At 40.0% G+C, this 24,471-nt stretch overlaps 1 protein-coding gene across 4 annotated transcripts in view; it reads left to right on the top strand.

The window, feature by feature from the left end:
• The window catches only part of DOCK8 (dedicator of cytokinesis 8), a 306,237-nt gene that overhangs the window by 281,035 nt on the left and 731 nt on the right, over positions 1–24,471 (top strand). For all 4 annotated transcript variants that reach the window (XM_056806227.1, XM_056806228.1, XM_056806230.1 and 1 more), the window contains 4 exons: positions 1,450–1,686; positions 3,456–3,599; positions 5,147–5,253; positions 23,894–24,064. In XM_056806227.1, coding sequence (XP_056662205.1) covers positions 1,450–1,686; positions 3,456–3,599; positions 5,147–5,253; positions 23,894–24,064 — 659 coding nt within the window. The remainder of the gene's footprint in view (positions 1–1,449; positions 1,687–3,455; positions 3,600–5,146; positions 5,254–23,893; positions 24,065–24,471) is intronic.

Raw genomic sequence — 24,471 nt, 5'->3', positions numbered from 1 at the left:
ACTGATACACTGTGTCATACTAGCAGCGATGAAATGATCCAGGACAATTCTGAGGGACTTAAGAGAAAGAACAGTATCCACATCCAGAGAAAGAACTGTGGGAGCAGAAACACAGAAGAATATGATTGATCACATGGTTCAATGGGTATATGATTGGGGATTTTGGCTTTAAAAGATCATTCTAATACAAATCTTAATAATACGGAAAGCAGTTTTGAACAATGATAAATGAAAAACCCAGTGGAATTGCTTGTTGGCTCTGGGATGGGGGAAGGAGGAGGAGAGGGAAAGAACATGAATCATGTAACCATGGGAAAATATTCTAAATTAATAATTAAAATTTTAAAATATATTTATTTTTTAAATAAATGTTAGAGGGCATGTGGCAAAATTGGGACACTAATGTATTGCTAGTGGAGTTATGACTAATCTAATCATTCTAGAGGGCAATTTGGAACTTTGCCCAAAGGGCTATAAAAGAATTCATGCCTTTTGGTCCAGTAATACCACTACTAAGTCTGTGTCTCAAAGAGATAAAAAGAAATGGGAAAGATTCTGTTTGTACAAAAATATTTATAGCTGCTCTTTTTGTGCTGGCAACGAATTAGAAACTAAAGGGATGTTCCTCAATTGGGAATGGCTGGACAGATTGTGGTATAGGATGGTGATGGAATACTATTGTGCTATGAGGAATGATGAACAGGATTACATCAGAAAGAGCTGGAAAGACCTATGTAAACTGATGCAGAGTGAAATAAGCAGAACCAGGAAAAAAATTATACACAGTAACAGCAATACTGGGAAATGATCGAATGTGGTGGCAATGCAATGATCCAAAACAATTCTGAGGGACTTAGGAAAAAGAATGATATCCATATCCAGTGAAAGAACTGTTGGAATAAGAATGCAGATGACAACATGTTTATTTGGACACATATTTGGGGGGTTTGGTTTTATAAATTATTCACTTAAAAATGAATAATATAGAAACATGTTTTGTGTGATAATATGTGTATGACCCATATTGAATTGCTTGCCAGCTCCAGGAGTGGGGAGGAAAAAAGAGAGGGAGACAATTTGGATCATATAACTTCAGAAAACTTATGGGGAAATTGTTATTAAAATAAAAATCATAAGAATATTTAATATTTTGAATATTTAGTTTTCCTGGAGAATAATTTTAAGGCCAAACTTTTAATTAAAACTTCTTTGGTGAAATTTTTTAAAAGAAAGACAGACAGTTCTGAATAAGAAAGCTTTGACGTTTGTGTGGGGAGGAGGTCCTGGAGAGGGGTTGAATTCCCACTAGATGCCATCAGTGCTATTGTAGCCTTAGTGAATCCTGTTGAGTGATGTGTCCCAGCATGTCTGTTCCCTTCCTTCGTCATGATTTGTTTCTGTGGTTGGAAAATGAGACTCATCTCCCTCCCCTTTCCTCCCTTCCCTTAGGCCTACATACAAATCACTTTTGTGGAGCCCTATTTTGACGAGTATGAGATGAAAGACAGGGTAACCTACTTTGAGAAGAATTTCAACCTTCGAAGATTCATGTATACAACCCCCTTCACCCTGGAAGGACGGCCCCGGGGGGAGCTGAGTGAGCAGTACAGGAGAAACACCATCCTGACTACCATGCATGCCTTCCCTTACATCAAGACCAGAATCAAGGTCATCCAAAAGGAAGAGGTAATGGCACCCTGAATGAACTACAATTTGGGGAAATGTAGCTATTGGAAAATGAGAAAGGAACTGTTAAAGGAGGGATTCCAGAAGAGGGTTCCAAATTGCAGTCTGGCCTTGGGTTTCTCTAGGCCATTGGGCAATTTTAAAAAGACAAAGAAAAAGAAAGAAGGGAGCCTTTGCAAATTCCTATATAGAAATATTTTGACTTCCAAAATGGAGCCAATCTCCAGATTCAATCAGACACGTGCTCCCTGCTCCTTGTGTTGCATAAATTCCTGTAGGTGGTTTTGGAACTAGAATTGTTATTTATTAGCAGGAGCAAACTTACACAGAACAGCTGCTATATATTCCTTATTGAATTTTTTTTTTAATTGCTGTGTAACATTTAATAGAGGGAGTTCCCTAATCCAGGAATTCTATACCAGTGAAATAACAGGTCCAGCCCTGATCCTGGCATAACAAGTATTGAACAGTAGGACCATTGTAGGGCAGGACAAACGAAGAAGATTTGTTTGCTTCTGGATCAGGCTCTCTTGACACTCTGAGCTTCCCCTCTATCGCCGGAGTTATAACTTCAGTGAGGAAGGATATACCAGCCCATGACAGGTGAACCACTAAGAGCCTATTGACCAGAAATTTCCCTTCAAGTTGGTTTGGAAGAATCATTCTCTACAATCTGGAAAAGGGGTCCGAAATGCCAGAAGCCCAGGTATAATAACCAGAGCTGACTCCGGTTATTCACAGAGAACTTGTAAGTTTTCCAAAGCACTTATTACATTGCATTAAGTTACCTGACATTCTATTTCCTCTTAAGATCCTCACAACAGCCCTGTCATTCTCCCAGTTGCAAAAGGGATAACATGCTGCCGGAATAAAAATGAATCACCCAAAATAAGCTTTTCTCATTGAAAATGTTTTGAAACTCTTTCAACAATCTCTTCTTTGCCCTCCCTCCAGGAATCAAACCACCCTCTTTGTCTTCCATTTCTAGTTCCACCCAATATTTTTATTACTAAGAGTCCAGTGGGGCAGCTAGATGGCAGAGTGGATAAACAGACCACTAGTAGTAAACAGACCACTGGAGTTAGGAAGACCCAAGTTCAAATATGGCCTCAGATACTTCCTAGCCATATGACCCTGGGCAAGTCACTTAATCCTATTTGCTTCAGTGTCCTCCTCTGTAAAATGAACTGGAGAAGGAAACAGTAAACTAGTTCAGCATTTTTGCCTCCCCCCACCCCAAAAAATATCCAATTGGGTTACAAAGAGTCTAACATGACTGAAAAATGTCAGAACAAAACCAAAAAGACTGTATGGTGTAATAGAGGACCAAGAAGCCCTGGGTTTAGGTCCCACCTCTAACATATCTTGGCTGTGTGAACCTGGGGAAGTTATTTAATTTTTCAGTGCTCTAACCTTACTAAGTTATCTGCATTTGCAAAAAGGAGTTTCCTCATTTGGCAAGTCCATCTATGGATGAAATAAGACATCCAGTTCCTATTCCTAGAGTATATGTGGTATTAGCATGGCAGAGTGGCCTTTGGAGCCAAGAAGACTCAAGTTCAAGCTCTGCCTTTGATGGCCTCCAAATTGGATTAGATGAAATTAATCCTCTAAGATTATAAAATGCAGAGGAGATGATGACCTTCCTTAGCAGAGGGAATTTCCTCAACTAAGAGTTTCCTCTACCAATGAAATCACGTCTCATCCTTATCCCTATTCCTATCTCTATTTGTTAGAACAAGACAATAACTTACCCCCATTTTTTCCAGATTGTGTTGACCCCCATTGAGGTGGCCATTGAAGATATGAAGAAGAAGACCCTAGAGTTGGCGGTGGCCGTCAACCAGGAGCCGCCGGATGCCAAAATGCTTCAGATGGTGTTACAAGGCTCTGTGGGAGCCACTGTGAATCAGGTAAAAGAGCCACCGGGATTAAAGAAAGGACAACCTCGCCTTCCCCCTCAAATTCCAGCCCTCTCCATGGTCCTCTGTCAGAGGATAGTGTTTAGATCAAACACTTGCAGAGTGTAGACAAGCCCAGGAGAGTTTCTCCTATTCCCTTTGTCCCTGCTTTCATGCGACCATCCGACATGGAATAAAAAATCCAAAAGACGAAGAGGCTGGTAAAGCAGAAAATGCTTCCGCGTCCCTTTTTTTTGAAACCCGCGCCTTTTGTCTTCATAAGAATTCCAAGACAGAGGAGCAGCAAGGACTAGGCCATCGATAGTAAATGACTTGTCCACAGTCCCCCAGCTAGGAAGTATCCAAGGCCAGATTTGAACTCCCACCTCCAGACCAGGGACCGTATCCACTGGGCCACCTGCCTGCCCCATTCCACAGTTATTAACCATATCAATTTAATCCTTTAACCAATAAGGTTTGAGAGAGTAAGTCACTTGCCCAGGGGTCACAGGGTAAATTAGTATCTGAGGCAAGATTTGAATTGGGGTCTTCCTAGCTCCAAAAAAGCAATCTTATCTGTTATCCTCTATTACCTGAAAGGTTTATGTCGCTTAGGACCAACGTGGGGATTTGGGGTCCAAACTAGGTGTGACTTGGGAAGCCTCTCTGACCCAGACCATGTCCGGTGGGGAAAACTCCTTAGAAAACAGTGGTCTATGTGTTGTTGTTTCAGAGAATTACTCTCGCCTGTGGAGAGATGTGGAGGCCAAAGGCCTCCTTTAGCAGAAGTTCTGGGCTTCATTCTACCCTCCCAACAAAACTCAAGGTGGAACCACACCTAGGAATTTTAGCTTTTAAACTATAGGTAAGGGGGGCATCTGGGGAGCTCAGTGGTTTGAGAGCCAGACCAGAGAGGGGAGCTCCTGGGTTCAAATCAGACACTTACTACCTGGGAGACCCTGGGTAAGTCACTGAACCCCCATGGCCTACCCTTTACCCCTCTTCTGCCTTGGAACTGATACACAGTGTTGATTCTAAGATGGAAGGTAAGGGTTAAAAAATAATAATAAATAAGCTATAGGTACAATCTAGCTGACAGTAGGAGCTGGCCCTCGGAGAAGGACAATGAGGCTATGAGACCCTGCAGGTCATAGAATCAGTTCTAGAGCTGAGAGGAGCCTCAGAGGACATCTAGTCCACCCTCCTCATTTTATAGGTGAAAAAACTGAGATTGAGGAAATGAAGTGATTTGTTCCTAGACACCTTGGTGATTGGCAGAGATGGGATTTGAACCCAGGGCTTCTGATTTGGGGCTCTCAATCACATTTTAAGCCCTTTCTTCCCTCAGGTTGGCTCCTGAGCAGGGCAAGAGAATGCCCAGGAGTTGAGTTTGTACTAGAGGGCTGTAATTTCACTAAAATCACAGGTCTGGATGAAAAATGAATCACTCTGGGAACCAAAATGTCGAAACAAAGAAATTGATTTTATTTTTTTTTTAATGTTGATGAAATGTGTTTTCTTTTAACTGAAACATTAATGTATTTTGTTTTTTCCATTAGGGACCACTAGAGGTAGCCCAAGTGTTCTTGGCCGAAATTCCAGCTGACCCCAAACTTTACCGGCATCACAACAAGCTTCGATTGTGTTTTAAGGAATTCATAATGCGGTGAGTAAGAGGGGAAGTGGGGGGATTCCGTAGCTCAAAACTATTGAAAGCTGTGGCAGGACTTCTAGAATTCCAGAACTCATTAGCATTAAAGCTGCCATAGCAGCTTTGCCACCCTGGACAGGGCACTTGCCTTCCCTGGTCCTCACTTTCCTCCCTGCCTTTAGTCTTTCCCCCACTCCAGTCCATCCACCACTCAGATGTCAACTTAATCTTCCTAAAGCACAGATTTAAGCGTTTCTCCCCCCATACAATAAATTCCATTGGCTCTTTCTCACCCCCAAGATCATCTATAAAATCTCCTATATGGCCTTTCATTACCTGACCTCCTTTTCTCTTTCTAGTCTTCTTATATGTTACTCACCCCGTATACTTTTTTTTAACCCTTACTTTCCATCTATACTAGGTATTAGTTCTAGGGCAGGAGTAGAAAGGGCCAGGCAATGGAGTTAAGTGACTTGTGTATGAGATCAGATTTGAACCCAGGGCCTCCTATCCCTGGGTCTGTTTCTCAATCCACTGAGCCATCTAGCTGCCTCCCCACCCTCCACCCCCACCCCATATACTCCTCAGTCCAGTGACCCTGGCTTTCTTGCTCTGCCTACAACAAGACTCTCCATCTCCTGGACTGGATATTTTCACTGGCTGTCTTCCATGATGCCTAGAATGCTCTCCATCCTCATCTCTACTTTCTGGCCTCTCTGGATTCCTTCAAGTATTGACTAAAATCCCTTCTACAAGAAGCCTTTCCCAGTTCCCTTAAATCCAATGCCTTCCTTCTGTTGATCCCCCCCCCCCAATTTATCCTGCATTAGCCTGTTTGTAAATAATTGCATATCATTTCTCCATTAGATTTTGAGTTTCTTGAGAGCAAGAATTCTTTCTTTTTTTCCTTTATACGTACAGCTCTTAGGATAGTGCCTGACACATAATAGGTACTTGATAGTAGTAGGCACTTAATTATTGTTGTTGATTATTTATAAAATGAGGGGTTTGACCTCTCAGGGCCTTTCTAACTCCAAGTCTATGATTTTGTGACTAATAAATCTCAAATTTCTGCTGTTGAACCTTTTCTCTGGCTACACTTTTTCCCTTGGCACTCTTATCAATTAACTTTAGACATCTCATTTATGTGGACGTTTATCTTCAGGCCAATCTCTCCTCTGAATTCCAAGATTCCATTTCCAATTGCCTTCTGCCAGTTTCCACTGGGATGTCCCACCAGTATCTCAAATCCAACATGTCTGAAATTGGAACCATTATCTTCCCCACCAAGACATATCCCTCTTCATCATTTCCCTACTTCTTTTCATGGTCCCACCATCTTCAGAGTCATCTTTGATTCTTCCCTGTTGTCAAACCTATCAATCCTATCCCATGATATCAATTATTACTGTTGTTATTACCTCTCCCATCTCTTCCCTTTTCCCCCCACTCCAGACTTTCTAGAATCTTTCAGGGAACTATTACAGTGTTTTCCCAATCAGATTTTTCTCCCTATGGTTCCTTCTCCAAACTGTCCTTTCCACCTCTGCTAAAATCATTTCCTAATGCACAGCCTTGATCATGCTCAAAAACTTTCCATAGCTCCTCATTACTTAGTGAATAAGAGACTCCTTGGGTCAGTTTTCAAGGTTCCTCACAATCTCATTCTAATCTACCTTTCCAGAATCATTTCACATTTTTCTTCATGCACTAGAGCCCTCCTTGAATGTTATCTGGGCCCTGGTCCTTCATCCATACCCCCAGAATGACTTCCCCCACATCTTTGCCTATTGAAATCCTTTTCCTTCCACAAGGCTCCATTCAAGTATGACATGAAACCTTCCTTCCCTAAGCCTTGTCCCTCACTAGAAGTGATCCTTCCCTCCTGGAATCTCTCAGGCCACTCTGTTTGACCTTGTCTTTTCATGGTCTTCATTATCTTATGCTTATTTGTGTCCGTGGAAACGAAATTTCTCCTATTAGACTACAGAAGGAAGTGATAATATTGACTTTCCTTTTTAGAGCCTTAATGTGTAGGAAAGAATCTTAATTTAGGGGGCATTTAATAAATGTTAATTGAACTGCAATTCTGCTCCCAGAGGGGACCCAATGAAGAAAAGTTGTGAAAAGGATCAGAAATGGAAAGTAATTAATTGTGTTCTATTTTTTCACATTCATAAAGTAAAACTTTATTAGAAATTTCTCCTAAAGAAACACAACTGCAAGGCTGTCGTGTTGTTACCAACAAATACCTGTTTTTTAACCCCTTACCTTCTGTCTTAGACTCAATACTAGGTATTGGTTCCAAGGCAGAAGAGTGGTAAGGGCTAGGCAATGGGGGTTCAGTGACTCACCCCACAACAAACATTTTTAAAGGACTGCCCTGTACCAATAAGCCATTGAGCGAAGATTTAAGGATCAGAAGACTTGGAGTCTAGCTGAAGAGGTAGCCAATAAATAATTGCTGTGAGAGTATATGATCTATCCTAAATGATAACTGCAGACAGCAAAGAGCAGAGTTCGGGGAAAGGGAAGATCCGTTGGGAATGGGGGCAATCAGAAGGAGCAGATGGCATTTGAGTGACCCTAAGAGGTCTAGGGTGACTTACTTATCTAGGCAGGGTCCAGTTCAGTTGGAAGGAAAGAGCCAAGAAGAGTAGAAGTGAGAGACAAGCTTGGAGAGGAAGCCATGTGGTGAATAGATTTGGACCGGCTATTGAAAAGTATAGTTTTCAGCCTCTGGTGTTTACTTTACTTAGAGTTCCCCTTGATTTTCTCTACCACTTACAAAATCTGAAAAATCCCAAGGCAACGGGATCATACCAAGGCCTCTGCCCATCAGAATAATAGCTGACACGGACATGACTCTACAGTCATTCCCCTTTGATCTCATAACTTTCTAAAAGAGACAGAGGGATGATTATTCCCAATTTATATAGGAAGAACCCAAATAAGATAATTACAGGACTTGTCCTGGTATAAGAAGAGGAAACTAATCCAAATCTTCTGACTCCTGGTTCTATGCCATATCTGTTCCTATTAAATTCAGGATTGGGGTCAAAAGAAAAGTAACCTTCCCCAGGCTTCTGAAGGCATTTTCTTCATCAAAAATGTCAACATTAGGCTTGGAATGACAACATTACCTCTCTGCACATGGGAGCTCAAAAACCTGTTTCCTCAAAATCGAGCTTACCATTAGAAAGGGCACATTGTATATACTGCCTGCCATACCTGCCTTCCAGTCATAATGACAGAAATTCACATGGAAAAATAGGCCAGGGGGCAGCTAGGTGGCTCAGTGGATTAAGAGCCCGGCCTGGAGTCAGGAGGTCTTGGGTTCACTGGCCTCAGATATTTCCTAGCTGTTTGACCTTGGGCAAGTCACTTAACCTCCACTGCCTTGCCCTCACCATTCTTATGTCTTAGAAGTAATACATTGATTCCAAAACTGAAGGTAAGAGGGAAAAAAAGGAAGGAAGGCAGGAAGGCAGGAAGGCAGGAAGGCAGGAAGGAAAGAAGGAAGGAAGGAAGGAGAAAAAAAAGTAGGGTATGTTTTTCTGTCTACTACTAACTCGGCTGTTCTGTTATTCACAGTTGATTTTTGCCACTGAATTATATTATGCCACCATAATGCAGGGGTTGCTTAGTAACCTGCCCTTCCTATTTTCTTTCCCTAAAAGCATAACGGTTCTTTCTCTTCCTCTGACTATTGTTTCTTTTTCTTCTTACTGTCTCTCCCACCAGAAAGGAAACTTAGATTGAACATGACCACTGGACAATCCTTAGAACTGATGTCTCAGAGTCTTGGAAAAGAAATCTTATTACATATTATTTTATGGCCAATATATTTCCTCTGGATCTGGTAACAGACCGTGTGTCCTCTAAGGATCAGCCTAGGCTGCTTTGGAGAAGCTTGTCACTAATAAGCTGATGACCAGGTGGCCAATATTTTTGGCCACAGCAATTCTTTTTTTTTTTTTTAAACCCTGACCTTCCATCTTGGAGTCAATACTGTGTAAGGTACTGGTAAGGGCTAGGCAATGGGGGTCAAGTGACCTGCCCAGGGTCACACAGCTGGGAAGTGTCTGAGGCCAGATTTGAACCAGGGACCTCCCGTCTCTAGGCCTGGCTCTCAATCCACTGAGCTACCCAGCTGCCCCCCACAGCAATTCTTAAAGGCAGTTTGCTAAGTCCCAGAGACATTGTGGTGACCCATGTGGGTGGAGGAAACTGTCAGTCTAACATTTTAAGTATATGATGGATAACTTTCTATCTAAATCTATTCATAAGACCCGAAGAGAGTTCTAAGCAAAGAAGGGGCTAGATCTGGTCAATCATGCATAAGTTAGTGACTTTTAGTGAAGTTAAAGTTTAAAAATGGACAAATAGCTATTTCCCCCTTCTTGCTATGTGGTTGTATGGAGAGGTCTAGAGCTGTGGAGTCAGTAAGAATTAGGTTCAATTCCCGTGACTCTGGGTGAGAAAGTTAACGTTTTACTGCCCCAGTCAACTCACTGAACTGAGGAGTTAAACGATAAGAAGCAAAACTGCCTAAGTGGTGGGAGTGTCTGTACCAAGAGTTCTTTATGCTGCCGAAATCACACATAAGCCTGGATTTTTTCTAACAAGGAGGAGAGGGTTTCTTTTATTTCACTTTCTTTTTAGAATATTTTACATTATGAACGTACCATTTATCATCAAATATTAGCTTTGTCATTATTCACTTTAAACAGTTAGTTTATGGTGGTGGCTCTTTCCATTGTCATTGTTTAGTCAGTGTGTATTTTACTTTGATCCCAATTCTTCGCTGCTAGCGTAAGTGTTGCTATAAACATTTAAATGGATGTGAGAACCTTCTTTTTGTTAGTGCCCTCTTGGGTATGGCTAGCAGTGGCCTCTGGGTCAGAGGCTATACAGGGTTGCTTTAAGTATTTTATTTGCATGATTCCAAATTCATTTCCAAAATGGTTGTATCAGTTTGCAGCTCCACCAACCATGCATCAGTGTGCCTTTCTTTACATGACGTCTCTAAAATTCTCATCTTTTGACACCTCCAAACCCTTCATTTTACAGATGATGAGAGATTAAATGACTTGCCCAAGATGTTAGAGCTAGGAAGTGTCTTAAAGCCTTATTTGAACCCAGGTCTTCCTGACTCCCAAGGCCAGAGCCCTGTTCATGCTGCGGTTCAGCGCTTACGGTCACACAAGCATTAGGTGTCAGAGCTGGGAGTTGAACGTGAATCTTTGGAATTCAAATCCAATGCTTTTCCCACTATGTCATGTGGTTTTCTATGGGATTTTGAAGTTCAGATGTGAGTCCTGATTTTCAGTGATGAAAGGGAGCCACAGAAATATGAGCAGAGCCACCCAGCTATGCCATAGGAGTCCTGCGATAAGGAAGAAGCCTTTCCAGATGTACTGGTGGAAGTCAAAGTAGACTCAAAACCCCTGGCACCGGGCCTGCTCCATTTGCCAGGCTGCTGCTTCTATCACCCACCACTATTTCCTGAGATAAGTGAGAACACTTTTAACTTTTCCGATGCCAAGATGAAATAGAAACAACATTCTTTCTTCCCTCTCCTCCTTCCCTCCAGCTAACCCCAACTGTTGTTAGAAATTTGTAATAAGAAGAGCCAGTTACATTTACACTGATATATAGTCTCTTTTATAAAATGCATATACTTTATTTATACATATATTTCTTTTATTTTTATTTATATACTATTTTATGTCATTTCTTTTTAAGTGTATATTTAAAATTATTTTTGTTGTTCCTTTTTTTACTTGTTTTTTTTTTCATCTCAACAGCACTTCTATTAAACCCTCCCTTGTCAAGCAAAACAAAACGATGTTGACTGCATATGCAGTATCCCCTGCCTAGACTATGATCAACAAACTGAGCAGCTTATTCGAAATGCTCTCTAAGGCTGCTAGATGGTGAAATGGAGAGAATGTCCCTTTGGAATCAGAAAGACCCTGAGTGTAATCCTGAGTCACTGAACTGCTTTCAACCTATTTATCCATCTGTAAAATGGAGTGGATAATAGCATCTATCTCATAGGATTGTGACAAGGTCAAATAAGATGATGCATTTTTTTTTCAAATCTTAAGGCACTATATAAACTATAATAAGCAGTTCACTTCCAGCTTATAGATTTAGTCTTATGATATCAGAAGCAACGGGCTATTTTTCTTCTCTAAACAGAGTCAGGGCTAGTCAAAGGGAAGGAGTAAAAAATTTTCTTACAACAATCCAAAGCATGTGGTATTTGTATTAAAAACAACTGGAGAGAGAAGCGCTTATAGTAAATAAAAGCCTCTTTGACCCACAAACATAAGGGCATACCTGGTTCAGGAGTACTCTTATCCATGTGAAGTGTGACCTCTGTCTTGCTGCCAGTGTCAATGAGACCTGATTGACGGAGCTGAGCCAAGCCATGAAAGGGAGAACAACCTAGGGAACCTTCCAAACCATAGACTGGGGTTCTTTACCAACCTCCCTCCCTTACCAAGGCCTCAAGGACTTAAAAGAGATGAACATGGTTATTGCTGATTCTAATTTGAGTCTGCCTTTTTTCCTCCCTCATCCATTCACTCTTTCTGATTTCCTGCCTTTATTGTCATTCAACTGTTTTCATTTGTGTTCCCATTTATGGTTTTCTTGACAAAGATACTGGAAGGATTTCCCATTTCCTTCTCCAGGTCATATACAGATGAGGAAATTGAGGCCAAAAGAGTTAAATGATTGTTCAGGCTCACACAGCTGGTAAGTTTGAGACTGGATTTGAACTTATGAAGATGAATCTTTCTGACTCCAGGTCTGGGATCCAATCCACTATACCACTTAGCTGACCCTAAACACCCCTGCTAACTGGCCCAAGTGTCAGTGGTATGGTATAGGGGAAGAGCACCATGTGTGGAGTCAGAGAACCTCGGTTCAGATCTTAGCTCTGTTAACCTTTGACTTAAATAAGCTTGGGTAAGTTGCTCATACTCTCTAGGTCTGACAGTAGAACTATGCTAGAGGAGGACATCAACCTTCCCCTATCAGAACTAGCTGAATCTAATCAAAAAATAAATAAGAGGTATAAAGGAAGTGAATTAAATTTTAGAAAAGTTAGATTTAATAAATATCTGGAAAAAATTGAATAGGGATAAAAAGGAGTATACCTTCTTTTCAGCAGTGCATGATACATATACAAAAATTGATCATGTACTAGGGCCTAAAAATTTTACAAACAGGGGCAGCTGGGTAGCTCAGTGAATTGAGAACCAGCCCTAGAGACAGAAGGTCCTAGGTTCAAATCCGGCCTCAGCCACTTCCTAGCTGTGTGACCCTGGGCAAATCACTTGACCCCCATTGCCTAGCCCTTACCACTCTTCTGCCTTGGAGCAAGACGGAAGGTGGTAAGGGTTTAAAAAAACCAAAACTTTACAACCAAATGCAGAAAAGAAGAAATAATAAATGCAACTTTTTCAGATCATGCTGCAATAAAAATTATGATCAATACGTTCATGGAAAGGCAAATTAAAAATTAATTTAAAACTAAATAATCTAATTCTTCAAAATGGGTGGGTCAAAGAACAAATCATAGAAACAACTACTGATTTCATTGAAGAGAATGACAATAAGGAGACAACATATAAAAATTTATGGGATAGAGCCAAAGCTATACTCAGGGGAAATTTTATATTCCTGAGTGCTTACATGAATGAAATAGATATAAAGCAGGTCAATGAACTGGGCATGCAACAAACAAAATTAGAAAAAGAACAAATTTTAAATTCCCAGTTAAAAAGACTAAATTGGAAATCCTAAAAATCAAAGGAGAAATTAATAAAATGAAAAGTAAAAAATCATTGAATTAATAAATAAGTCAAGTAGCTGGTTCCGTGAAAAAAAATAAAATAGAGTACTGGTTAGTTTGATTTAAAAAAGAAAAAAAAGAATCAAATTACCAGTATCAAAAATGAAAAGGATGATTTTACCTCTAATGAAGAGAAAATTAAAGCAAGCATCAGGAATTATTTTGCCCAAATATATGACAATAAATCTGATAATCTAGGTGAAATGGGTGAATATTTATAAAAATATAAATTGCTTGAATATCAAGAGAGGAAATAGAATACTTAAATAATCCCATCTCAGAAAAAGAAATTGAATAAGCCATCAATGAACTCCCTAAGAAAAAATCCCCAGGGCCAAATAGATTCACAAATAAATTCCGTCAAACATTTAAAGAATGATTAACCCAATACTATACAAACGATTTGGCAAAATAAGCAAAGGAGGAGTTCTACCAAATTCTTTTTATGAAACAAATATGGTACTGATACCTTAACCAGGAAGACCAAAAACAGAGAAAGAAAATTACAGACCAATTTCTTTAATGAATATTGATGCAAAAATCTTAAATAAAATACTAGCAAAGAGACTACAGAGTAAATCACAAGGATTATTCACTCTGACTAGGTGGGATTTATAGCAGGAATGCAAGGCAGGTTTAATATTAGGAAAACTATTGGCATAATTGGCCCTATCAAACTCTCTAGGTCTGAGTTTCTTCATCAAAAAATGAAGGAGTTTTATCTGATGAATTCTAAAGTCTCCAGCTCTCCGCTATGCTCCTGTTATTATCTCTCTAGGAGAAATTCAATTCAATCCAATTAAAAGAGAGAGGAAATGGTAAGAGAAGAGGGGAAAGTGATTTCTAAAGCCAATTCTAAAGAATTCTCACAGACCTCGCGGATTCCCTTACATTTGAGAGATCTAAGATTCTGTGAATCCCATAAAGATCATCTCTAACTTAGGGCTTGAAAAGCTAGCATTTATATAGTACTTTAAAGATTTTCAGTCATTTCTCAGTCATGTCTGACTCTTTGTGGCCCCATTTGGAGTTTTCTTGGCAAAGATACTGGAGGTTTGCCATTTCCTTCTCCAGTTCATTTTACAGATGAGAAAACTGAGGCAAACAGAATTAAGTGACTTGGCCAGGGTTACACAACTAGTAAGTGTCTTAGGCTTGACTTGAACTTATTAAAATGAGTCTTCCTGACTTCAGGCTTGATTCTCTATCCACTCTGCCACCTATCTGCCCCTATGTTAAGAAGTACAGTGTTTTATATGTATCATCTCATTGTTTCTCATGATGGACCTATTAAGTTGCTATTATCGTCCTCATTTTACAGATGAGGAAACTAAGGCTCAGAGAAGTCAAATGTTTTGCCCAAACTCACACAACTAGTGAATTTCTGAGGCAGGATTCAAATTCAGGGTCTCCTGATTCCAAGTCCACTAAATGAAGTTAAAGTGAACCTCATAATAATCAGACAATAGTTATTATAACAACAACTCAGATGTATATAGCTTTTTAAAATTTACATAATGTTCTCCTTATAATGATTCTGTAAGGGTAGTGTAAATATTATTAATTCCATTTCACAGAGAAAGACAGTGAGATTCTAGCACCATGTGTCTCCATGATTAGATAGCTAGTAAGTGTCAAACCAAAATTAAAATTTAGGTCAACTGATTCCAAGTCAAGTGACTTTTTGACCACACTTACTAGCTCTGAAAATACCATTGCAAAAGAATAGCTCCCTTTTCTATTTATGTTGTGTATCAGAAGTCCTTAGAAATAGCCACTTCAAACTTTCTGATACAGTATGTGAAATGCAGGGATCCCTCCTGGAAAGTTTTCAGGGCAGACATCTTCCAGTTTCTAGTCCCAGACTGAATCCACGGCTCATCCCCCTGCTATGTCCAATATAAAAAGTCCCTGTAAAGAACCGAGTTATCCAATTCAGTCTTGAGGGGAAAGGGGTTCAATTCCCTGCCCCTAACCAGGGATGTTTGAGGGAAGATGCCACTTCTCTATATTAGCACAGATCCACCTGAAGAAGTAAGAAAAATATGCCAATTAAGCCTGCATCCTGGACACTTTCTTCTCTACCCTCTTTAATAATTTCAGAGACCTCTACATCTCAGTAGCCTGCATTTCTGACCCCTTCTCATTATAGGATGTTATAGTAGTCATGGATTTCCTCATTCTCAGAGATAGTTAAAACACATTCTTTTATAACTAGGAAGGCTGTGATTTTTTTTTTCTTCTATGTCTCACTTCCCAACAGATAAGAGTCTCAAATAAAGTTGAGGCTTCAAAAGGATGACTATAGTTGGGGTCATGGCCCAGCCTTCTCTGATACAAGCTCATCCTCCAAAATAGGGAAGGCTCAGAAGTTATCGTCAAAGCTATACCTATCATTGCCCTTTTGTAATGGCGTCCTCCCAGCCCAAAACCTTCACTCTCTGGGCCAAGGACCTTGGGCAGTTTGCACACAGACTTTGCACATTAGATTTTTCCACAAGCACACAAGATGGAGGAACACAGGGGCAACCACCTGAGAGCCTTGGACCCACAGAGCTATACTATTCTGCTGCCAACATGCATCAACCGAGTTTCTGTCCCTCAATTTTTCCAAGACAATCAACTTTGCAACCCAAATAAAATGGGCCACCATCTATCTAACACACCAGCTGTCATAGATACCCTTCTTAGGGGAATTATGGTAATAGGTCAGGGACACCAGGGTGCAAGCTGGAGGAAAGACTGGATCTTGCCCTCCTCCCCCCATAACACTTCCTGTTCTCTTCTCAACTGATTTGAATGGTAAGGCTGAAGATTTCTTTTAATACCTAATTCTCATCCTCAAATCTTTTAACTAAGAGGTTTTATTCTTTAAGGTAAAGGAGGTAGGGAGATGGGAGGGGGACAGAGGAAAATAGGTTTCCCTAACTTCCTATATATATCCGTGTTGACTGGAGATTTCTCCATGTGTTCAACTCAGGAAATAAAGTTATTTTTCTCTAAGGGGAGATGTTGATAACAAAAGATGACAGTTTCTTCTGAGCTAACCTACAAAGTCTTTTCAGTACTCAGTCATATAAATAATCAAGGACCAAGAGAGAATCTGGCTTCTACCTTCTTCCCAACAGTCAGAAGAGAAGTGAGGTGAAGTTCAAGCAGCTGGGCTTCCTAACTGCTCCCTTCAAGATTCTACTGGAACTCTATCTCCATCTTGGTTGATTGACGGTCCCCAAATTCCAAGCCTCTGGCTTTTTCTTGCAGATCTCTTTTGTGTTGCAATGTCATCAATTACACAGCCCAGAAGCTTTGTCTCTCCCTGCTTTCATCTGCTGCCTGCAAGCACGTAACCAAAGAGGACTCAATTAAGAAAAATTGTAAAGTGAGCACCAGCTGCTGAGTGGAATTTGAACTTAAGGAAAGGAAGCATGATAAAGAAGTGACAGGCAAAATCCAAGGGAACAAATAACTATCAAAGGGTTTGGAGGACTAGGAAGACAGCAGTTTTAACTTAATACCAAGGAGCCTAGAAAGAAAAAGCCAGACTACAGAATGAGCCAGCAAGTGTCTAGAAGGATCCTACACACACACACACACACACACACACACACACACACACATATATATAATCTGTATTTATATATGACAGTAATAATAATTATTCTTTTAGTATTTCTTTAAAATTTTTTAAGACTGATCCAAAAAATAAACATAGAATTATAAAGCCTGATCATGACTTTAATACATGCTAATTAAGAGAACACCTAACTTCCTTATCTATAGTTTGCCCTGTATGCACAGTATGGCATAATTTTGATGGAGATTGATGGAGATCAAGCTTTGGAAGCATGAAGTCCTAGGTTCAGGCTCTATCTCTGACACATCCTATTTCTTTTTTTTTTTTATTTTATTTAGTCAATTTAGAACATTATTCCTTGGTTACAAGAATCATATTCTATCCCTCCCTCCCCCCCTTCCTGTAGCCGACGCACAATTCCACTGGGTATTACATGTGTCCTTGATCAGAACCTATTTCCATGTTGTTGATGTTTGTACCAGGATGATCAGTTAGAGTCTATATCCCCAACCATATCCCCTCAACTCATGTAATCAAGCAGTGGTTTTTCTTCGGTGTTTCTACTCCCACAGTTTTTCCTCTGAATGTAGATAGTGTTGTTTCTCATAAATCCTTCAGAATTGTCCTGGACCATTGCATCGCCACTAATGGAGAAGTCCATTACATTCGATTGTACCACAGTGTATCTGTCTCTGTGTACCTTGTTTTCCTGGTTCTACTCCTCTCACTCTGTATCACTTCCTGGAGGTCATTCCAGTTCACATGGAATTTCTCCACTTTATTATTCCTTTGATCGCAATCGTATTCCATCACCAGCATATACCACAATTTGTTCAGCCATTCCCCAATTGGAGGGCATCCTCTCATTTTCCAATTTTTTTGCCAGCACAAAGAGTGCAGCTATGAATATTCTTGTACAAGTCTTTTTCCTTATTATCTCTTTGGGGTATAAACCCAGCAGTGCTTTGGCTGGATCAAAGGTCAGACAGTCTTTTATTGCCCTTTGAGCATAGTTCCAAATTGCCCTCCAGAATGGTTGGATCAATTCACAACTCCACCAGCAATGTATTAATGTCCCAACTTTGCCACATCCCCTCCAGCATTCATTACTTTCCTTTGCTGTCATGTTAGCCAATCTGCTAGGTGTGAGGTGATACCTCAGAGTTGTTTTTATTTGCATCTCTCTGATTAAAAGAGATTTAGAACACTTTTTCATGTGCTTATTAATAGTTTTTATTTCTTTATCTGAAAATTACCTATTTATATCCCTTGCCCATTTATCAATTGGAGAATGGCTTGATTTTTTGTACAATTGATTTTGCTCTTTATAAATTTGAGTAATTAGACCTTTGTCAGAGGTTTTTGTTATGAAAATTTTTCCCCAATTTGTTGTTTCCCTTCTAATTTTAGTTGCATTGGTTTTGTTTGTACAAAACCTTTTTAATTTAATGTAATCAAAATTATTTATTTTACATTTTGTGAATTTTTCTAGCTTTTGCTTGGTCTTAATCTTTCCTTTCCCAAAAGGTATATTATGCTGTGTTTGCCTAATTTACTTATAGTTTCCATCTTTATATTCAGGTCATTCATCCATTCTGAGTTTATCTTGGTGTAGGGTATGAGATGTTGATCCAACCCCAATCTCTCCCATCCTGTCTTCCAATTTTCCCAGCAGTTTTTATCAAATAGTAAGTTTTGGTGCCATTAGCTGGGATCTTTGCACTTATTATAGACTGTCTTGCTGAGGTCTTTTACCCCAAGTCTATTCCACTGATCCTCCTTTCTGTCTCTTAGCCAGTACCATATTGTTTTGATGACCACTGCTTTATAGTATACTTTGAGATCTGGGACTACAAGGCTCCCTTCCTTCACATTTTTTTCATTATTTCCCCGGATATCCTTGATCTTTTATTCTTCCAAATGAACTTTGTTGTGGTTTTTTTCTAATTCAGAAAAAAAGTTTCTTGGTAGTTTGATGGGTATGGCACTAGATAAGTAAATAAGATTGGGTAAGATGGTCATTTTTATTATGTTAGCTCATCCTACCCAACTGATACATCCTATTTCTAAAACTAAAAGCTGGAGAGAAAGTGCTAGATTGCATCAGTATAAGGAGTTTCCTTATCAGGAACTCCATATTGTTGTTGTCCAGGTGTTTCAGTCCTGTCCAATTCTTCCTGACCCTATTTGGAATTTTCTTGGCAAAGATACTGGAGTGGTTTGATATTTCCTTCTCCAGTTCATTTTACAGATTGAGGCAAACAGAGTTAAGTGATTTGCCCAGGGTCACACAACCAAATTATAACTCAGGAAGGAATTGTCCTGATTTACTTGGCTGCATAACTGCCAAGGAATTCCATACTCCAATGTATTCCCAAATCTGGTTCCTATATAGTTTGTAGCCCGATAGAACTTGGTATGATGCACAAAATGCTAGGCTGGCAATCAGGATGTCCAAGTTCCATACTTGGCTTTGTTACTAACTGTATGTAAGTGACTATCTTTCTGGCACTCAGTTTTCCTATATATAAAATGCACATTGGACTAAATGATCTTAAAGGTCTCTTCCAATGATCACTTTGAAGATAGGAACCGTATCATGTCTTTCCTTGAATTTCCTGTGCTTAGGGCAATGCCAGAGTCTTGGTAGTTGGATCATTTTTTAAATGTTATTACTATCTTAGGCAACTAAATGGGAAAGTAGATAGAGCATCAGGCCTAGAGTTAAGAAAAGTTTAAAAACCTTCCTGAGTTCAAATCTGGCCTCAGGCACTTATTAGCAATGTAGCCCTGGCCAAGTCACTTAACTGTTTTACATCAGTTTCCACAACTGCAAAATGAGCTGGAGAAGAAAATCGCAAACCACTCCAGTATCTTTGTCAAGAAAATCCCTAATATGGCTTGACCTCTTCCCCCAGAACAGATTTCCTTCTGTAGATTGAAGAAAGAATTTCCAATAGCAGGAGTTCTGTTCTCTATTGCTATTATTCTCATGGGTTTAAGCCTGCTCTTCTCTTGTACTCTATCCCTTATGGGAAAGTGTTCCCCAGACTTTTGAAGGAATGTTTGTACAAAGTGGTCTTCTTATACCACCTTAATAAATACCCCTTTCTAAAAGCTAACTGGAGTGAGCTTAACTGATTTTAAGAGACAGAACACCAGTAGAGACTCAGGAGCAACAGCGCTAAAAAACTATAACCCTTCAGTGACTCACAGAATTCTAAAGATAAATGACACTCTGGAGCCCCAAGCCATCAGTGCAAGTAGGAATTCAGGAAATAGCCTTAGAGGGAGTGCTACCCAAGAATCATATTAAGGCAGAGCATAAATTATTTTTAACAGCATCATTAATACATAGGAACATCGAAACAGAGATGGAAGGGATCTAATTCAATCCTCTTATTTGCAGCTGATAACTAAGGCTCAGTGAGATTAAATGACTTGTCCAAAGTCACACAACTAGGAAGTACCTGAGACAGAATTTCATCCCAAGTCTTCTCTCAACTCCAAATCCAGAACTATATCCACTTCTCCATGCTATCTCTCACATTCATCATTACAAAACTCCTAAAATTCTTGTTAGCTTTACCATCACTCTTTCCCCACCAAAGATACCAAGAGTCACACAGTCAACTTTGCTAAAGACCACTTAGTAAAAATCATCATGTTATCATTGACCTTGACCCACACTCCCTCAACTCCATCTAAATGTCATTTTGTAAAAATGGAGATTTTTGAACCCTAGACTTCATTCCCCAGAAGTCCTTGGTATTTCCCAGAATTCCCTATAATCTCTCCTGAGTCTCCATGTTGGCAATGTCACAATTGGTATTTAACTGGCAGTAACGCCTCCTGCTCTCTCTTCTCTTCCTTTGCAATGATGTAGCAAGTATAGTGGAAAGCTAAGTGCAGGGATTTTAAATGGGCTAATCAGCCATGGGCACATGGTTTTTATTTTGTATCTTCTTTATTCCTTGATTTCTAATAAACCTTAATAAATCTCATAAAATATAATATTCTTATTATTAGAGATATAATTTAATTTTTACAATTTGCTTATAGTCTATGTCTGATGCTTGTAATTATTGTGACTTATTTTCATAGAGGGCATTTGCTCATTACCACTGAACAAAAAGCCATTAGAAAATAATGAGGGAGTGATGAGCATTTCTCGGTATCCATGGACCATATTTTCTTTCCCACCCCATCTCCGAAACCTTTGATATATAACCTTTGGTATCCTGAAATTTCCCTTCATTTGAATGTGAAATTTAACAGGCAAGAATTCAGTTCTGTTGGTCCCAAAATGATGGATTAGTTAAATGGAACTCTCACTCACTCTGTAGTTCATTAGCTTAGTTATGAGAGCAACATCACAATTCACTCTCTCTGTTAGCAGCCAGTTAGTTTAGCTATTGTTTGTGACCGCAGACTTCAGTAGCATCCCTGTGGAACATGTGAGCTGTTGACCCCCAGGGGGTTCTGAAGAGAGAATGGGTCTAATGATGTGGTTCAGGATAAATCCATCATCATGACCAAGCAAATGAGTCAAAATGTAACTTTGTCTTCTGCCCTTGGTCACTTCTGCTTCCTGTCCATAGTCCAGCTTCTCCAGCAAACCGCAGGTCACCAAGGATCTCTTAATTGCCTCATCAGGTTCCTTTTCTTAATCTTCATCCTCTTTGACCTTTGGGTAACATTTGACACCATTAGCTGACACCTCCTTGATCTTCTTTTCTCCCCACACTCCATTCCTCCCTGACCCCTGAAGTATGGCGATCCCTTGAGAAAGGATCTGTCTTCAGCCTTCTTTTATTACTCTGCACAGGCAACCTCTTCTAATTTCTTCAGCTCTCATTTCTACACACATGACTTCCACATTTTTATTAGAAGCTTTGCCTTCTTCCCCCCTTTGCCTCCTCCTATTCTGCATTTTTAATGGCCTATTAGATAGCTCCACTGGAATGTTCCATCACACACCTCAAAGTCAACATGTCCAAAACGGGGCTCTAAAAGCTGTCCATTTATCCCAGCTTCCCTATCTCATCAAATACTTATTAGAGCAATTACAAGGTGGGACCTTTTGTGGTTATTCAGTAATTCATGTCCAACTCTTTGTGTCTTAGGGATACACACGTAAGATGGCAGTGTAGTCCTTATCTTCAGTAAAGAAGTTTCTATTCTACTGGGTACCAGCTAGCTGTTCATGGGGCTAGTCACTCAGGCTTGAAACCTCAACGGCACCTTTGACTCTCCTTCCCCTCGACCTCACTCTACATCTCAATCAGGTACTACATCCTGTGGATTCCAACTTCAAAATAACCTATGATCATAGGGTCGTAGGTTGAGATCTGGCAGTGACCTTAGAGGCAACCCCATCATTTTATAGAGGAGGGAACTAAGGCCCATGGAGGTTAACTGACTTGTCTAAGGTCAAACAACTATGCCGTGGCAGAGGCAGGATTTGAACCCATCATCTTTCCACTATACTATTCCTCCATTCTTCCTGCCACCATCCTGTTCCAGGATCTTGTTACTTCTCTCTTAGACTATTCTGATAGTTTCCTAACTTCTCTTTCTGCCTCTAGTCTCTTCTTTCTCCATTCTATCTTTCATGTGGCTGCCAAAATAATCTTTCTGCTGCACAGGTCTGACCTTGTCACTCCTCTTCTTCACAACCTTTAGTAGTTCCCCATGACTACTAGAATAGAAACTTTTTATTTAGTGACTTGAAGCTCTTTACCCTGTGGTTTCAACTAACTTTTCCAACTTTATAGAACCCTTCTTCATTGCACATAGTCTATATTTTGGCCATACTGGACTATGAGACATTCCTTAGTATGGTACAGCCTTCTGTGCCTCTTGGCATTTGCCATGTGTTTGTTTAATAGACTCCCTCCACTCTCTGCCTATTGAAATCCTTCCCTTCCTTCCAGATCCTGCTCAGGCACCATTTGCTCAAAGTGCCTTCTTTTATTTCCTTGGCAAGAGGTGCTCTCTCCTTTTCCCAAATCTCTCACTCCTTTCTGACTTATTCTTTGGTCCACCTTATTTTAATTTGCATTGTGGTGATTCATATTTGCGTTTCATCTCCCCTTTTCTCTCCTCCCCACAAACAATTACGGTTTGCTCCATGAGTAGTAGAGACTTAAATTTTTTCATTTAAAGCAAAAGGTTCAGACTAGATGGCCCCAGAGGTCCTTTCCAGCTCTAATGTGATCCCATTATTTCTGTGCCCCCAGTACCTTGCAGTGTCTTGCATATAGAGTAGGCACTAAATAAATGCTTGATGAATTTAATTGAAACATAAGGCACCTATGTGCCAGGCCTGAAGTTAGATTTGGGCTCAAAGATGAGTTTTCCTGACTGTAGGCACTTACTGGTTATGTGACCCTGGCCAGGTCACTTAATTCTATTTGCCTCAGTTTCCTCATCCATAAAATAGCTTGAGAAGGAAATAAGCCACTCCAGTACTTCTGCCAAGAAAATCCCAAATGGGACCACAAAGAATCAGACATGACTGAAAAATGACTAATCAACAACAGGATCACAGATATGGAATTTGAAGACAGCTTAGAGTTCATCTAGTTGAATGCCATCATTTTACAGATGAAGGAACTAGAGCACAAAGAAGCTTGCCCAAGATCACTAAGTATTACATGGCAAAGCCAGGATTCGATCTAGTACTTTGTCATTTAATCTTGAGCCTTTATATTTTGTATTTAAAGCTGTGCCACTAAGTGAAACTAATACCCTTTGCAGAGATCTAGATTAAATTGAAGTGTCATTGTTGGGATGTCATTTTTCAATCATTTCCAACTCTTTGTGACCCCATTTGGGGTTTCTTTGGCAAAGATACTAGGGTGGTTTGTCATTTCCTTCTCCAGCTCATTTTACAGATGAGGAAACTGAGGCAAACAGGGTTAAGGGACTTTCCTAATTCCAGGCTCCACACTTTATCCATTGCACCACCTGGCTGCCCCTAAACTAAAGTGGGGGAGCCCAAATGACTACATTTCCTTCTAGAACTTGCCTCCTCTGGGGACTACTTTTTGTGAGCTGAACCAAAGCATCCATCTGAGCCATTCAAAACTCTGAAGTGCCAGGAACAACCCATTTGTACCTTTTTCTCCCAGGGTCAATGGTCACTTTTCCACTATGGTACAACCACACTTCTCTTGATATGTTTGGCTTTTTTTTTTTTTGCTCAGGTGTGGTGAGGCAGTGGAGAAAAATAAACGTCTCATTACTTCAGACCAGAGAGAGTATCAGCAGGAGCTCAAGAAGAACTACAACAAACTGAAAGAAAATCTCAGACCCATGATTGAACGGAAAATCCCTGAGCTTTACAAGCCAATATTCAGAATTCAAAGTGAAAAAAGGTAACTGTGGGATGCATTGTAAAGAGGGTTCCATTAAGTATTCTTAACATTCCATCCAGGGTAGCTGGGTGGTTCAGTGCATAGAGAGACAAGACTTCCTGGGTTCAAATGTGACCTCAGACACTTCCTAGCTGTGGGACCCTGGCCAAGTCACATAACTCCAGTTGCCTAGCCTATTCTAAGACGGTAAAGGTTAATATATATATATATGTGTGTGTGTATATATATTTTATACATTTTATAAATATTTATATTTATATATGAGGAACCTAGAAGATGGCAGGTCAGAAGGAGCTCCATCTGTGAGCCCTTCTCTTTGACCCTTGCGGTGCCCTTTGATGCTGGCCCCCAGCCATGGCCTTCCCCGATGTGGGCTTTTCTGGCACAGCATGAAGTGAAGACGGCCT

This window comes from Monodelphis domestica, chromosome 7, assembly GCF_027887165.1.
Source record: "Monodelphis domestica isolate mMonDom1 chromosome 7, mMonDom1.pri, whole genome shotgun sequence".
NCBI classification, from domain to species: domain Eukaryota; kingdom Metazoa; phylum Chordata; class Mammalia; order Didelphimorphia; family Didelphidae; genus Monodelphis; species Monodelphis domestica.
The sequence above is the reverse complement of the archived record's forward strand: the minus strand, read 5'-3'. Positions and strand labels throughout refer to the sequence as shown.